Raw genomic sequence first — 17,732 nt, forward strand, 5'->3', positions numbered from 1 at the left:
TTTTCTCTTTTTGCTGTTGAGTTGTATGAGTTCCTTACATACTGCATATTTACCGTTTATCAGATATATGACTCGCAAATATTTTCTCCCTTCCCATAGGTTGCCTTTTCACTCTATTGATTATTTCTTTTGGTACGCAGAAGCTTTTTAGTTGGATTTAGTTCCGTGTACTTATTTTTGCCTTTATTGCCTGTGCTTCTGGTGTCATGTCCAAAAATTCATACCCAATGTCAAAGAGCTATTCCCGTTTTCTCCTAGGAGTTTTACACTTCCAGGTATTATGTTTAAGTCACTAGTCCATTTAAAGTTAATTTTTGTGAGTGGTATAATGTAGGGTTCCAATTTCATTCTTCTGCATATTATCAAGTTCTCCCAGCAGCATTTATCGAAGAGAGTATCCTTGGCTGTCTCATCAAGTATTAGTTGACTATATATGTGAGGGTTTATTTCTTGGCTCTTGGTTCTGTTCTTTTCTTTGTATGTCTATTTTAATGCCAGAACCATACTATTTTGATGACTACAGCTTTGCATTATAGTTTGAAATCAGGATGTGTGATTGCCTCTGGCTTTGTTCTTCTTTCTCAGGATTGCTTTAGCTATTTGGGGTCTTGTGTGATTCCATACAAATTTTAGGATTATTTTTTCTACTCCTGTGAAAAATGCCATTGAGATTTTGATAGGGATTACACTGAATCTATACATGGCTCTGAGTAGTATAGACATTTTAACAATATTAATTCTTCTGATCCATGAAAATAGGATATCTTTCCTTTTATTTGTGTCTTCTTAAATTCATTTCATCAAAGTCATAGTTTTTGGTGTAGATTTTTCACCTCCTTGGTTAAAGTTATCCCTAAGTGTTTCACATTTTTGATGCTGTTGTGAGATTTACTTATTTTTCACATAGCTCATTTGTTAGTATATAGAAACACAACTGATTTCTGCATGTTGATTTTGTATCCTTCAGCTTTACTGAATTTGTTGACTAGTTCTAATGGTTTTGGTGGCTTCTTTAGGATTTTCTAAAACTTAAGATCATATTATCTGCAAACAAAGACATTTTTACTTCCTTTTCAATGAAGATGCCTTTTATTTCTTTTTTCTTTTTCTTACCTGGTTACTGTGGAATACTATACTATGTTGAATAGGAGTGGTCAGAGTGAGCACACTTGTTATGTTCCTGATCTTAGAGCAAAAGTTTTCAGCTTTCCCCACTGAGTATGATGTTAGCTGTGGGCTTGTCATATATGGTTTTTATTATGTTCAGGTAGGTTCCTTCTATACTCAATCCACTGAGAGTTTGTATTAAAAAAGGATGTTGTCTTTCATCAAATGCTTTCTCTGCATGTATTGAGGTGATCAAATGACTTTTGTCTATTCAATCACTGTGATGTATCATACTGATTGACTTGTATATGTTGAACCATCCTTGCATCCCAGGGATAAATCCCACTTAATCACCAAGTATGATCCGCTTAGTGTGCTACTGAATTTGGTTTGCTAGAATGTTGTTGAGAATTTTTGCATCTATATTCATCCGAGGTACTGTCTTCTAGCTTTCTTTTCCTGTAGTGTTCCTATATGGTTTTGGTATCAAGGTAATGCTGACCTTATGAGTTCGGAAGTGTTCCCTCCCCTCAATTTTTGGAAAGAATTTGAGAAGTTTTGGTATTAATTCTTCTTTAAACATTTCGTAGAATTCACCTGTTAAACCATCTAGTCCTGAATTTTGTGGGGTTCTTTTTTTTTTTTTTTTTTTTGAGGGGGGTAGATCTTTACTTACTGTTTAGGTCTTTTTACTCATTATTGGTCTGTTCAGATTTTCTCATTTTTCATTATTCAGTCTTGGTAGATTGTATGTTTGTAGGAATCTATACATTTCTTTTGGGTTATTCAACTTTTTGCCATGTAAATTGTTCACAATTGTTTCCTAGGAGCCTTTGTATTTGTGTGGTGTCAGTTGTAATGTCTGCTCTTCTCATTTTTTATTTTATTTAGTTGAGTCTTCTTGTCTTTTTCCTTAGTTTAGCTAAGGATGTGTCAATTTTGTTTTTTTCAAAAAGCCATCTCTTAGTTTTATTTTTTCTGTTATTTTTCTATTTTCTACTTGATTTGTTTCAGCTTTGATCATTATTATTTCTTTCCTTCTGCTCACTTTGGGTTTAGTTTGCTTTCCTTTTTCTAGTTCCTTTAGGTGTAAAATAAGTTGTTTATTTCAGATCTTTTTTAAATGTAGGCATTTACTGCTTCCCTTTTAGTCCTGCTTTTGATACATTCCATAAATTTTGTGTTGTTTTTGTTTTCATTTGTCTTGAGATATTTTTAAAATTCCCTTTGATTTCCTCTTTGATCCAATTACTGTTCAAGAGTGTGCAATTTAATTTGCTTGTATTTGTGATTCTTCACATTATCTTACTATTATTAATTTCTAGTTTCATTCTACTGTGGCTGGAAAAGATACTGAGAATGATTTTAATTCTCTTAAATTTTTAAAACTTATTTTATGACTTAACATGTGATCTGTCCTGAAGAACACACCCTTGAGAAGAACTGCATTCTTTTCGCTGTTGGGTGGGAAGTTCTGTATACACCTGTTAGGTCTGTATGGTCAGCTGTATTTTAAAAATTGCTTTTCTGTCTGGATGTTCTATCCATTATTGAAAGTGGGTAGTTAAGACTCCTACTATTATTGTATTGCTATGAGTTTCTCCCTCCCAACCTGTCAATATTTATTTCATATATTTAGGTGCTCTGATGTTGGGTGCATGTATATCTGTACTTGTTATATTATCCTGTCGAACTGATCCTTTTATCTATCATTATATAGTGACCTTCTTTGCCTCTAGAGACAGTTTTTGACTTAAAGTCCATTTGGTGTAATATAGGAATAGTCACTCCTGCTTTCTTTTGGTTATCATTTGCATGGAATAACTGTTTCATCCATTCATCACACATACCCTACGTGTGTCTTTAAATCTAAAATGAGTTGCTGGTAGACAGCATATTGCTGGATTTTTTTTTTCTTTTAATTGATTCAGCTAGTCTATGCCTTTTGATTGGGGGGTTTAGTCCATTCATATTTAAGTACTTATTAATAGATAAGTTCTTAAAATTGCCATTTTGTTCATTGTTTTTGTCTGACGTGCGGCTGTGTTATTCTTCTCTTCCTCTATTGCCATCTTCCTTTGTTGTTTGATTTTTGTAGTGCTTTTTTTCTCTTTATCTTTTGTATAATATATCTGATAGAAACCTAAATACTAGATACTGTTTTTTCCTTTGTGATTACCTTGAGGCTTGCATAAAATATCTTATACTTACAACTGTCCTATTTTAAGTTGATAGCAACTTAACTACAATCACAAAGAAAAGTACACTTTTACTATCTGCCCCATTTGTGTTCCTGTTGTCAGAGTTTACTTTTTGTGTGTGTTAACAAATTTTTGTCTTTTAACTTTCATATTAGGGTTTAAAGTTATTAATGCACCACCATTACGGTGTTACATTGTTCTGTATTTGCCTATATAGTTACCTTTACCAGTGAGGTTTATGCTTGCATATGCTGGGTCCTCACTGGTGAAGACTGTGAAGGCCCATGATGGTAGTGAAGGCTACTGAGGTCCCCTTTCTCTCCTTTTCCCTCCATGGGAAGTTGTGGTGAATGAGATTCCTCGTGGCCCTGAGCTGTGCTGGCCTAGGGGCTGGAGTAATGCAGATAAAATTCTTCTCACACTTTTCTATGCACCATCCTCAGTTTTTGTGCTCCACTTGGTTGTTGAAGCTTCTGAATTGTACTCTGGAGCTCTTCAGGACTATTTTATCCAAGGATAGTTATTAAATTGTGGTTTCTGTAGGAGGACCTCCTACTCTACCATCTTTCTGATGTCACTCCTCTTTATTTTTTTTCTTTAATAATAGCCATCTAAGTGGATATGATGTGGTACCTCATCATGGTTTTGATTTGAATTTCCCTAACAATTAGTGATGTTGGCCATCTTTTCATGTGCTTATTGGTTATTTGTATAAGCTTCTCTGGAGAAATGTCTATTCAAGTCCTTTGCCTATTTTAAAAATTGGGTTGTTTTTGTTGTTGTTCAGTTTTAGAAGTTGTGGGTATATCTGGATATTAATCCCTTATCATATATATTCTTTGCAAATGTTTTATTCCATCCTGTGGATTGTCTTTTTTACTGTTGATAGTTAGGTTTGTTTTTTTTTAACATACAGAAGTTTTTAATTTGGTGAAGACAAACTTGTCTATTTTTCCATTTGTTGCTTGTGTCTTTGAAGTTATATCCATCAAATCATTGCCAAATCCAATGTTATGAAGCTTTTCTCTTGCTTTCTTCTAAGAGTTTTATAGTGTTAGCTCGTATGTGTGAGGAATGAAGTATTGATACCCTCAACAATTTGGATGGATGCTGAGTTTCAAAGCCAATTTTAAAGTGTCACATACTGTCTCATTCCATTTATATAACATTTTAGGGGCAATAAAATTCTAGTAATTGAAAACAGATAAGAAGTTACAGGTAGCAGTTACCAGAAGTTAGAGTTGGTGGGCGGTTGTGACTCTTAAGGAATAACATGAGGGAGTTGCTTCTTTGTGATGGACTATTCTGTGTGTGGTGATGATTACATGAATGTACATATGTGATAAAATTTCACAGAACTATACACAAAAAAGGAGTGCCCATTTAAAAAAATGGTGAAATCTGAATAAGGTTTGTACCTGAGTTACTAGTGTTGTATCAGTATCAACTTCCTAGCTTTGATAATGCACTAAGATTATATAAGCTATTGTCATTAGGGAAAACTGACTCACTTCTTGTGGGTGAAACTGTGGCAAAATAAAATAAAGTTCTATTGAAAGGACAATTCCTTTAACATTTGTCCATTGTACTAAGAATAAAACCCAAACTATTTTCCAAAGCCTGCAATACTTAGCATGATGTGGCCCCTGCCTATCTTTTCTTTAATCTCACTTTTACTTACTACACTCTAGCTGTTGTCTTTCTTTCAATTCCTCAAATATAATAACTCCTCTCCCACTTCAGAGCCCTTGTAAGTGTTAATTCTGTATGGAACACACCTTTCACAATCGTATTGTGAGAGGGTTCTACTCTCCTCTGGGTGGTGAGATTATTTTCTTCTTTATTTATTCAAAAAATATATATAAAATGCAGGTTTTGGAGGCAGAGCCTAAAGTCAGCAGTCCAGTTTTGGACATATTGGTTTGAAGTGCTTAGAAGACAACCAAAACTTGAAGTTAAAAATCTAATTAGATACATGGATCCTAAACTAGATATGAAATTTGGGCTCTAGGCTATACAGCTTGAGGAGTTGTATAGAAACTGGATGATACTTGAAGCCATGTGACTGGATGAGACCACCTAGGAAGAGAATGTACTAGGAGAAGAGTACTAGGATGAAGAGAGCCTAGGACCGAACTGGAGCTCCCCAGCAGAGCAGGAAGGAATGGCAACGTGAAAGTGGAGTAAGAAAGAAGCACTGCCTGTCCAAGGCGGAGATCAGTCTAGTGTTTCAAATGCTGCTGAAAAATCAAGTAAGATAAACAAAAAGACATTTATTAAATTTAGTAACACGTATAACCATATATTGATGTTACGAGTAGAAGAATACTTTTTTTAAAAGTTTGGTACTAGCATAGTGGAATTTGCTAATAATAGTAACAAAATTAATTGGCATAGTACTTTTTAGAGATCATTTTGCTTATCTTATCTCAAGAATTTTATAAATGTTAATAACTTTTGATCTGTAATCATATTTCCAAGAATCTAACCAAAAGAAATAGTCCTAATGTAGAAAAGACTGTATCTGATGATGTCCATGGCAATAATATTTACAAAAGTGAAAAAAATAAAGCTACCTAAATGTCCAATAGGGGAATGTTAAGTTAGTGATGATAATTCACAATGGAATATCATGCTATCATTTTAAATGATGTTTATATAAGACCTCAGGTTATATAACATGAATACATAACAGTAACGTATATTTGGTAAATCCTAAGAAAATATCCTAAATGTGTTTATTTTTGATGATTTCTTTGATGTAGTTTTTCTGTATTTATAAAAGTTACCTTTAATAACCATGAATTACCCTCTTAAGGAAGAAACTTACGTTCTTAAGCTTGTTTACATAATTGTCTAATTGTTTTAACTTCTTCTTAGCCTGTCTTTTTTCTATCATTTTGTTGTATATGTTGCTTGTTGTATTTTATTTCCATCTTATTCTGTGCTACATTAAGAATGCTCCATTTATTCTTTTCTTTTGCAGTTATATGGATAGTTGTATTAAAAGTTCTGAATAGTGAATAAGAGTTTAGAAAAAAATTAAAATACTATTATTTATCAACTATTTATCAGATAAATTTATTTTTCTCTATCAAAATCATTCAATATGTAATCTTCAGGGAGGCCTTTCCTGACCACCATTCCTAGTCTCAAAACAAGGTTAAATCCTCCTCTTAGACAATCCCATAGTCTCAATGACTACACCCTTACTGATGCTCATTACAGCAGTCTCCAAGGTTTCCTTGTGGGTGGTGGACATGTTTCTAGGAAATTAAACAGGAGCATTATTGGAGGATTCTAGACTAGCCCTCATTATCTGATTTTTTAATTCCAGGGATTCCCCATAGTGAAACTATTGCCTCTATTCTAAAAATACCTTCTTAGGGATAATTCCAATCAATTCAGCTTCTTAAGTTTCATGAGAAAAAGAGGGAACATGTCAGATCTATCTTTATGTTAACAGAATTTTTCTGAAAGCCTCCAGATACCATTTGAAAAATGCCTTGAAAGGGTATATTGTTTTGAAGCCAGGCTTATATAGAAATAATTCTAACAGATTAGTTTTAGAAAGTCCATTATGTATTTCATTGACATTAAAACAAAGGGCATTTATTTAAGAGCCTCCATAATCTCAGTTTATTCAGGATTCTGATTGTGCATAGTATTTTCAATGTGTTAGAAACTGTATTATGACTTATTTATAATTCATAAAGTTCTAACAGGGAAGATGTTCTATGGTAGAAAAAAACCCAAAGCTTAATTTTGAAAATGCAGTAAATTTGTAAATGTAAACAATGTTATAATTAAAATAATAAACTCCATATTATGATGTAATTTCAGAATAAGTTGGCTATGAAAAGAGTAAAAAGAGGATTTTTTTTTCCACAGGATTCCGAAGCACTTAGCAAGCATTTAGCCGCTATGGGACAGAAGCCTACCATACATACAACTCAGAGGAGAAAACTTTATTTTCCACATGAACAAATGAAGAATGGGTATTTAATTTTTTAATTTCAAATATACAATTAATCTTTAAAATCAAGTAAAATAACTGTCAGACACTTAAAAGAAATTTTAAAACCCTAGCAGAATTTCATGGAATATCTTATATGTAATTTCTAAGTAGCTTCTTTTAACACATAAAAGTTGTGATAATCGGAACTAATTACCAACTCAGAAAATGCCAGTCACACTCCTGGATTATATTTTGACAATTCATGTTAATAGCTAAACCTCAATGCAAGAGCCTCATTCAAGACAGTGGTAAATCCTGGCAGTATCTTAGAATGTTTCCTGCTGGTTCTTAAAGTGAGCCACGGTGGTATGACTGTTGTCACAATCACTACCACCATCAGTGCACACAAGAACATACATGTGCACGCACGCATGCGCGCACACACACACACATTCCACCTGAGAAGTAGATCTGTTATTGCTAAAGTTAGCAGGTGATCATGGGGTTTCGACAGCCTTTTTTAATCAACTGAGTACCTAGGCACAGGGCAAGGTGCTTATAACTAAAAGATAAAATTCCTGCAGTCAGTGACCTCATAGTTTAATAGAGAAGACAAGTAAACAAATAAATATTATGATAGAAGTGAGCCCAGGGTGAAGTGGAATACATAGAAGGTGCACTAAGGCTCAGAGAGGACTTTTCCAAAGAGCATTTCCAACAGGGGCAACATACAGGAGGGCCTTCAAACAGAGACCTGAGAAAGCAGATGCATTCTAGGAAAGGCAAAGAAGTTCAATTCCTGGGTAAAGTAGAGGGTGCCATTCAGAGAGAGAAAATACTAATGTGGAGCTAAAATTCCTGCAGATTTTATACAATTGTGGTGTTGAGAAAGAGGAGAAACAGCTGCTATAAAACCAAAGGCCTTGTCTCATTTAGCAGGCAGGTGGAAAGGTTATTGGTACCATTTGTTTCTTACCTATTTTTAACAGCTTTACTGAGATATAATTCATATACCACACAATTCACCGTTTTAAAGTGTGAAATTCAGTGGTTTTTAGAATACTCACAGAATTGTGCTACTGTTGCCACTATCTAATTCTAAAATACCATTATCAGCCCCAAAAGAGACCCACTCCCCACCCCACAGCCCTTCGCACTACTAATCTATTTTCTGTCTCTAGGGATTTGCTTATTCTGAATATTTCAAGAGAATCATACAGAGATGGTCTTTTGTGACTAACAGAAATAACTGTTAGCATAATGTTTTCAAGGTTCATCCATGTTGTAACTTGCATTAGTGCCACTGACTCTAGAACAACAAGGGTTTAAACTGCAAAGGTCCACTTACTCATGGAAATTTTTTCAGTAAATACGTGCTACGGTGCTACGTAATCCACAGCTGGTTGAACCTACGGGTGTGGCACTGAGAATACAAAGGGCCAACTCTAGGGTTATACACACATTTTCCACAGTGTCGGCAGAGGAAGGGAAAGGGGCAGCACTGCCCCTAACTCCTGTGTTGTTCAAAGGCCAAGTATATTTCATTCATTTTTATTGCCAAATAATATTCTATTATATGGACATACCAACATTTTACTTAAATTTTAAAAAATGTATTTATTTACTTTCTATTCTTTTTGGGGGGGAGGTAATTATGTTTTTATTTATTTATTTTAATGGAAGTACTGGGGATTGAACCCAAGACCTTGTGCATGCTAGGCATGCACTCTACCACTGAGCTGTACCCTCCCCACTACTTATTCACTCTTTAGTTGATGAACATTTGGTTGTTTCTACTTTGGGGCTACTATGAATAATGTTGCTATGAACATTTATATATAAGTTTTTGTATGGACATAATTGTTTCATTTTTCTTGGATATATAACTAAGTGAAATTGCCAGGTCATATGGTATCTAATTTCATTTCTTTGTCATCAGAGAAAATACTTTATATGATTTCAGTCCTTTTAAATACATGAAGTTTATTTCATGGCCTAATATATGGTCTGTCTGGAGAACTTTCTGTGTATACTTGTGAAGAAGCTATAGTTTACTGTTGTTGGGTGGAGTGTCTGATAATTTAAATGCTGTCTAGATGTACAGGTATTAAGGAAATATTGTTAAATGTTATATGATGATTTTGATGTCACTAGTTGTTTAGAAAGTTTTATCTTTTAAAGATACATAAAATTGAAATGGTAATAAAAATTAAAATTAATCTTCAAGGCATCAAGCCCAGATAACTTTGTGAATAAATTCTCTGAAGCCTATTGGCATAAAATAAAAATCTCTATATTATTTAAACTATTCCATATGTTTAAGAATATAGAAGTCTTTTCAATTCATTAAATAAGGCTAGCATAGTTCAAATACCAAATATTGGGCAGACAGAGCCCAACAATAAATAGATTTCTCTTTTAAAATCAATACCACTTTTTTAACATTATTTATTAAACTTCTAGAATGTGGTTACATATGCAAAGATGTTTCAACATTAGGAAATTAATAGTAATAGTGTAGAGAATATTACTATTAGGATAGTGATATTAGAATATTCTGTTAGAATAATATTCTATTAGAATAGTAATAGATCAAAGGAGAAAATGACATAATTGTCATAATAGGTATGAAAAGAGGTTTTGATAAAATGTAATATATGCATTCTCAACCTTACGAATAATTAATAAATTGGAATTAGGAGAAAATTTCTTTCACTTAAAACAAATGTACATTTTAGAGACTTACAGTGAAAACAACAAATTAATTGGTGAAACATGAATCATTCTCATTAACGTCATAAAAAATAAAAGCATGCCCATTTTTTACTTGTTTTTCCACATTTTCTTATAATCCCAACCAATGTGATAGAAGCAAAGGGGAAAGGGCAATAAGAAGAAAAGTATCAAAGAGTGAGCAGAAGGAGAAAGAACTCTGGGTTTGGGGAGGGCACAGGGAAATATTGGGAGTGGAAATTGGTAAAACAGGTAAACTGAACAATATAAACCGGTTTAAAATATTCTGAAGGGAGATTGCTGCAGAATGTTCATTTTAAATATATATAACCTATGGCTTAACATTCCCACTTCTAAGAATTCTTTCTATAGAAATAGTAGTACGAGTATGAGAAGTATTTGTGTGTGTGTGTGTGTGTGTGTGTGTGTGTGTTCATTTAAGAATACTTTGTCATGAATTCCACCAAATAATTTAAAGAAGACTTACTGCCAATCCTTTTCAAACTCTTCAAAAAATAGAAGAGGGAATTCTTCCAATTCTACCCTGATACCAAAATCAGATAAGGTCACTAAAAGAAAAGAAAATTTCAGGCCAATATCTGATGAATATAGATGTAAAAATTCTCAACAAAATATTAGCAAACCAAATTTAACAATACAATAAAAGTATCATATACCATGATCAAGTGGGATTTATTTCAGGGATACAAGGATAGTTCAACACACACAAATTAATCATGTGATATATCATATTAACAAAATAAAGGATAAAAATCATATGATTACCTCACTAGATAACAGTAAAATCATTTGGCAAAATTCATCATCAATTCATGATTAAAAAAACTCTCAACAAACTGAGTACAGAAGGAACATACATCAACATAATAAAGGCCACATAATAGTAAATACCATCCTCAATGGTGAAAAGTTGGAAACTTTTCCTCTAAGATCAGGAACAAGACAAGGATGCCCTCTCTCACCACTTATATTCAACACAGTACTGGAAGTCCTAGCCAGAGCACTTAGGTAAAAAAAAGTAAAGTAAAAGGTATCCATTTTGGAAAGGAAGAGTAAAACTGTCTCTATTTGTAGATAACATGATCTTATACATAGAATGCCCTAAAGACTCCTCCAAAAACTATAAGAACTTATAAAAATATTCAGTAAGATTGTAGGATACAAAATCAATATACAAAAATCAGTTGCATTTCTATACACTAACAATGAACTATCAGAAAGAGAAATTAAGAAAATAATCCCATTTACAATTGCATTAAAAGAATAAAATGCATACAATTAAATTTAACCAAAGAGGTAAAAATCTGTACACTGAAAATCATGAGAAATTGATGAAAAAAATTGAAGAAGACACAAATAAATAGAAAGATATTGCATGTTCATATAATAAATCAATATTGTTAAAATGTCCATACTATCAAAAGTAATCTACAAATTCAGTGCAATTCCTATCAAAATTCAAGGCAGTTTTCACAGAAATAGAACAATTCTAAAATTTGTATGAAACCACAAAAGACCTAAAGTAACCAAAGCAATCTTGAGAAGAACAAAGCTGGAAGCATCATATTATCTGATATTACACTATATTACAAAGATGTAGTAATTAAAACAGTATAGTACTGGCATAAAAAAGACACATAAATTAATGGTACTGAATAGAGAGCCCATAGATAAACACAAATATATATAGTTGATTAATTGATGACAAAGGAGTCAAAATACACAATGGAGAAAGGATAGTTTCTACAGTAAATGGTATTGGGAAACTGAATAGCCACATGCAGAAGAATAAAATTGGACACCTATTCTGTATCATACACAAAAACTAACTTAAAATGAGATTGAAGACTTAAACATGTGACCTGAACCCATAACTCCCTAGAAGAAAACATAGATGGTAAGCTCCTTGACATCAGTGTTGGCATTGATAGTTTGGACTTGACATCAAAAGCCAAGTCAACGAATAAAAAGGCAACCTATGGAATTGGAGAAATTAGTTTCAAATCATATATCTGCAATTAATAACCAAAATATATAAAGAACTCATGCAACTCAACAGCAACAACAAAATCCAGTTTAAAATAGAGGAACTAAATGGACATTTTCCCAAAGAAGACATACTACTGCCAACAAGTATCTGAACAGGTGCTCGACATCACTAATCACAAAGGAAATGCAAATCAAAACCACAGTGAAATATCACTTCACACCAGTTAAAATCATCATCAGAAAGACAAGAGATAGCAAATGTTGGCAAGGATATGGAGAAAAGAGAACTCTTGTGCACTGTTGGTAGGAATGTAGATTGATGTAGCTACTATGGAAAACAATGTGGAAGTTCCTCCAAAAAAATTAAAAATAGAACTACCATAAAATCTAGCAACTCCACTTCTGGGTATTTACCCAAAGAAAATAAAAACACCAAATTGAAAAAATATATGCACGCCTGCGTTCATTGCAGCATTATTTACAATAACCAAGATATGGAAGGAACCTAAATGATCATCAATAGGTGAACTCACAGAAAAGATGTGATACACAGACACAGACACAATGGAACATTACTCGGCCATAAAAAAGAACGAACTCTTGCTGTTTGTAACAACATGGATGGACTTAGCCTTATGCTAAGTGAAATAAGTCAGACATAGACAAATACTGTATGATCTCACTTATACATGCAATCTAAAAACAAAATAAACAAAACAAAATAGAAACAGACATAGTTACAGAGAGCAAACTGATGGTTGCCAGGGGGAGTGAGGTGTGGGGAGTTTGGCAAAATAAGTGAAGTGGATTAAGAGGTACAAACCTGTAGTTATAAAATAAGTAAGTCACAGGGATGTTCTATACAGTATAAGGAATATAGTCATTAATACTGTAATCACTGTGTGTGGTGACAGATGGTTACTGAATTTATCATGATGATCATTTTCTTACTTATTTGTCAAATCACCATGTTGTACACCTACAACTAACATAACATTTTATGTCAACTATATTTTAATAAAATAAAATAAGTTATATATCAAGCTAATAAAAAATAAATTCAATTTTATGATAACTAGATACAGAATGAGTATAGATTTAACTTAGTTTTTTTGGCAACATGAATGTCAATTGGTTTTCACAGTTGATCTAACAAATGCTTGTACATCTACTGATCAAGCTACTGTTAGAAACTATGGGTATAGTCAAGGCCCCTACCTTCTATATTCAATTTTTTATTTGGAATTCAAGAAATTAAATCATTCAAATTCAAATTCTAGTATGGGAAATGGATAAGTAAATACCTAAAAATATAATATGGTATATCAAGAACTATGAGAGAAATACACCAGGTGATACTACAGAGAGAAGCACATTTAGATAGCATCTTAGGGGTGGTACTGAGTTGAGATAAAAGGGTTTGCATGAACCAGTAATGTGAAAAAAAATGTGGAAAGACTAATCTAGGTTTTTAAAAAGAGACGTAGATTCGAGATATAGCAGATATATAAACAGTTATAGACCTAAACATTTGAAAACTAAAATAGAAAAAAATTCTAGAAAAATAACAATTTTTCAAAAGTGACTCAAAAGGAAATCTAGAAGTTGAGCAACATTTTAACTACAAAGAAACTTAATCAGTATTTAACAAGCTTTAAGGAAGGGAAGAGAGGACTAGCACAGATAATTCCAACAATAAATAAGTAGCAAAATGAAGTTAGCAAGGTAGCATACCCCAAATCAGGCAAGGTCTGTATGAGAAAGAAAAATTATAAGCTAATCTCATTCATGAACCTTGATGCAAAATTCTAAATAAAATATTAGCAAAACAAATCCAACAACAATATATGAAAAGAGATATGACATATAATCAAGTTGGTTTATACTGGAAGTGCAAGGTTAGTATAATATTATAAATGTTTTAATTAACTTACTACATTAATAGATTAAAAGAAAACTACATGATAGTCTCAATAAGGACAGAATAAAGCTTTAAGTAAAAAAATTGTTCTTTACCTCATATATATTAAAATAATTTTAGATTAGTAATAATAATAATAAAATAATCTCAGAAGACAAACCTGTGAAAGGCTAAACTGCAAAACTTAAAAAATAGATGGGATGATATCTTTATTGCCTCAGGATAGGAAACAATTTCTATAATCAATCAAAAGTAACTCAGATTATAAAAGCAAAGATTTGATAAACAACTCATTAACAGGTACAGGACATGATGTTCAACTTTACTAGTAATCAGATAAAAATATTAATAGCCCAAAGAGATCCATTTTACATACACCAGATTGATATGATATGTTAACATTTTAGAAGTTTGTTGGTGAAAATCTGCCTCAGTCCATTCAGGCTGCTATAACAAAACAGCTTTAACTGGGTGGCTTATAAACAACAGAAGTTTATTTCTCACAGTTCTGGAGGCTGGAATTCTGAGATCAGGATGCCAGTATGTTTGGTTGAGGGCCCTCTTCTGAGTGGCAGAATTCTCATTGTATTTTTACATGGTGGAACAGGCTAGAAGCTCTCTTGGGCCTCTTTTACAGAGGCATTAATCCCATTTATGAGGGCTCTACCCTCACGACTCAAGTACCTCCCTGAGGCTCCACTTGCTAATACCATCACACTGGGCATTAGGATTTCAATATATGAATTCTGGGCAAAGACAAACATTCACACCATAGCAATGTGCAAAACTGGAAACACTTACATACATTGTTAGTAGAAGTATAAATTGGCACAATTTGAAAGGTATTTTTACATTATCAGCCAAAGCTGAAGATGCATATATCCAATGGTTCAGGAATTCAATACCAGTATATACCTTAGAGAAATCCATACACAAATGTATCACACACAAAAAAGAAAATTACATGCCAATATCACTTATGAACATAAACACAAAAATCTTGAACAAAATACTAGCAGACCGACTCTAACAATACTTTAAAAGGATCATACATCATGATCAAGAGGGATTTATCCTAGGGATACAAGGATTTTTCAATATCCACAAATCAATCAATGTGATACATCACATTAACAACTCTAAAGAATAAAAACCATAAGATCATTTCAATAGATGTAGAAAAAGCTTTGGATAAAATTTGCCATCAATTTATGATTAAAAACTCTCCAGACAGTGGGCATGGAGAGAACATACCTCAACATAATAAAGGCCACATATGACAAACCCACAGCCAACATCATAATCAACAGTGAAAGGCTGAAGGCATTTCCTCTAAGATCAGGAACAAGACATGGATGCCCACTCTTGCCACTTTATAATTTTGGAAGTCCTAGTCACAGCAATCAGAGAAGAAAAAGAAAAAAAAGGAATCCAAATTGGAAAGGAAGAAGGAAAACTCACTGCAAATGACATGATACGATAACATAGGAAATTCTAAAGGCACCACCAGAAAACTACTAGAGCTCATCCATGAATTTGGTAAAGTTGCAGGATACAAAATTAATATACAAAAATCTGTTGCATTTCTATACACTTAACAATGAAATATCAGAAAGAGAAATTAAGGACACAATCTAATTTACCATCATATCAAAAAGAATAAAACACCTAGGAATAAACCTAGCTAAGGAGGCAAAAGACCTGTACTCCAAAAACCATAAAATACCGATGAAATAAACTGAAGACAAAAACATGTTAAGATACACCATGTTCTTGGATTGGAAGAATCAATATTGTTAAAATGATTATACTACCCAAGGCAATCTACAGATTCAGTGCAATCCCTATCAAATTACCAATAGCATTTTCACAGAACTGGAACATGTGATCTCACTTTTATGCAAGCTCTAAAAAGTAGTAACAACAATAGCAACAAACTGAACTCATAGATACACAGATCAGTGATTTCCAGAGGCAAGGGGGTGGGGGAGTGGGCGAAAGTGGTCAAAAGGTACAAAACTTCCAGTTATAAAATAAGTATGGAGATGTAATGTAAAGCATCTTGACTCTAGTTACTAATACTGTATTGTATATTGGATAGTTGGTAAGAGAGAAGATCTTAAAATTTCTCATCACGACAAAAACAATTTGTAACTATGTATGGTGATGGTTGCTAACTAGACTTATTGTGGTGATCATCGGCAATATGTAAAAGGATCAAATTATTATATTGTACATCTAAAACTAATATAATGTTATACATCAATTAGATATCAGTTTTCAAAAAAAATCAGGCCAGTGACTACGTGGGGGAGGGTGAGAGAAGAGACATACAGAGATTTCCAAGTCATGGCAATGTTTTGACTCTTGATATGGGTGATTAGTATACAGGTATTCATCTTAGTATTATTCTTTAAAGTGTGTGTTTTGTATCACGTACTTTTGTATATATGATTTACTATTTTGTTTAAAAATTATTAAATAAATATTTTTAAAGAAATATAAATAAAATGTGCATATGTAGAGAATGTCAGATATCCATTTTTAAAATGTTGCCTTGGAAGCCGTAAAATATCATCCATATGATTGGACTGATTAATTTGGGTTTAGAAAAGACTGTCCTTATGAAAGCTATATTTTGTGGTAAAACAAGAAAGCAAAATAGAAAAAATAATTCTTGAGCAGGACCTGAAGGACAAGTAGAAGATAGAGATGGAGAAGAGGGACTGGGTGCTCCAAGAGAAGGGAAAAGCACAATTTTGGAAGGCAAAAAGAAAGAACACACCTTAAATATAATACAGCAAGTGAAACTGAATAGGAAAAAAAAATACGTAGGCTCCATAAAATGTATTGGAATGGTTTGAATTTTTTCCTGGATATAATTTAGGGGCCACTAAAGTTTCTAACCAGAACCTGACTTAATGAAATTCAATTTAAAGCAAATAAAATAAATTAAAACATGGTATATATTTAATATGTATATATCTCTCTCTATATAGATAAATATATTACTTTATCTCTATTCTCTTCCATAATCTTGCTAAAATAACAGAAAGAAAAGTAAAGTTGCAAGCCTATGAGGACAAACAATGGGAAGGAAAGCAAGCCCAGAAGATAGAAAGCAGAAAGAGAACTGATAACTGACTTTGTAGAGCACAAAATTCTGTTAAAATTAAGGGCTTGCAGGAGGGAATTCTAAAGTGATGGGAATTCCTCAGGGTGCCTGCAGTCCTGCTCACTGAATATGGAAACCTGGCATACATCCTCCCAGCAGAGTATTAGAAGATTCTTCTTTGGATTAACTGATCAAAACCACTTAAAATAACTTAAATTTGGAGTGGGGCGCGGGGGTGGGGTGGGCAGAGAAGCAGGGTGGGGCACCATGGGAGTAAGAAGTACTCCTCTAAGCTGACTCACAGCCTGTTACTTCTTCTCTCTGAAATATTAGAGGACAGCCAAGGACCGCCAATTACATAAAGCCTCCAACTTGAATGTCGGAGACCTAAATCAGTAAACAGAACAACTGAATTCAAAGGGCACAGCACACAACAGAAGGACACAGCAGGGAGCAAAAGAAAACTTCACCAAAATATATAAATAGTATCTTCACAGAAATAGGAGAAGATGTTATATACATAAAAGAAGATTCATGCTATAAAATGAGAAACAATAAGAAAAAATTGAAATGTGTATACATGTAGTCACTATGGAGCGCTGTTTTAATTACCTGTTGGAAAACTTAGAAAACTAAACAAATTTTCAATATGAAATCATTATTAACTTCAGGGGAAATACTATAAAG

The 17,732-nt window shown here is 33.1% G+C and overlaps 1 protein-coding gene across 1 annotated transcript in view; it reads left to right on the plus strand.

Annotated features, from left to right (window-relative positions):
• The window catches only part of CATSPERE (catsper channel auxiliary subunit epsilon), a 98,444-nt gene that overhangs the window by 29,790 nt on the left and 50,922 nt on the right, over positions 1–17,732 (plus strand). The window contains exon 7 of the mRNA XM_032466555.1: positions 7,200–7,306. Within this exon, the coding sequence (XP_032322446.1) occupies positions 7,200–7,306 (107 nt within the window). The remainder of the gene's footprint in view (positions 1–7,199; positions 7,307–17,732) is intronic.

This window comes from Camelus ferus, chromosome 23, assembly GCF_009834535.1.
Source record: "Camelus ferus isolate YT-003-E chromosome 23, BCGSAC_Cfer_1.0, whole genome shotgun sequence".
NCBI classification, from domain to species: Eukaryota; Metazoa; Chordata; class Mammalia; order Artiodactyla; family Camelidae; genus Camelus; species Camelus ferus.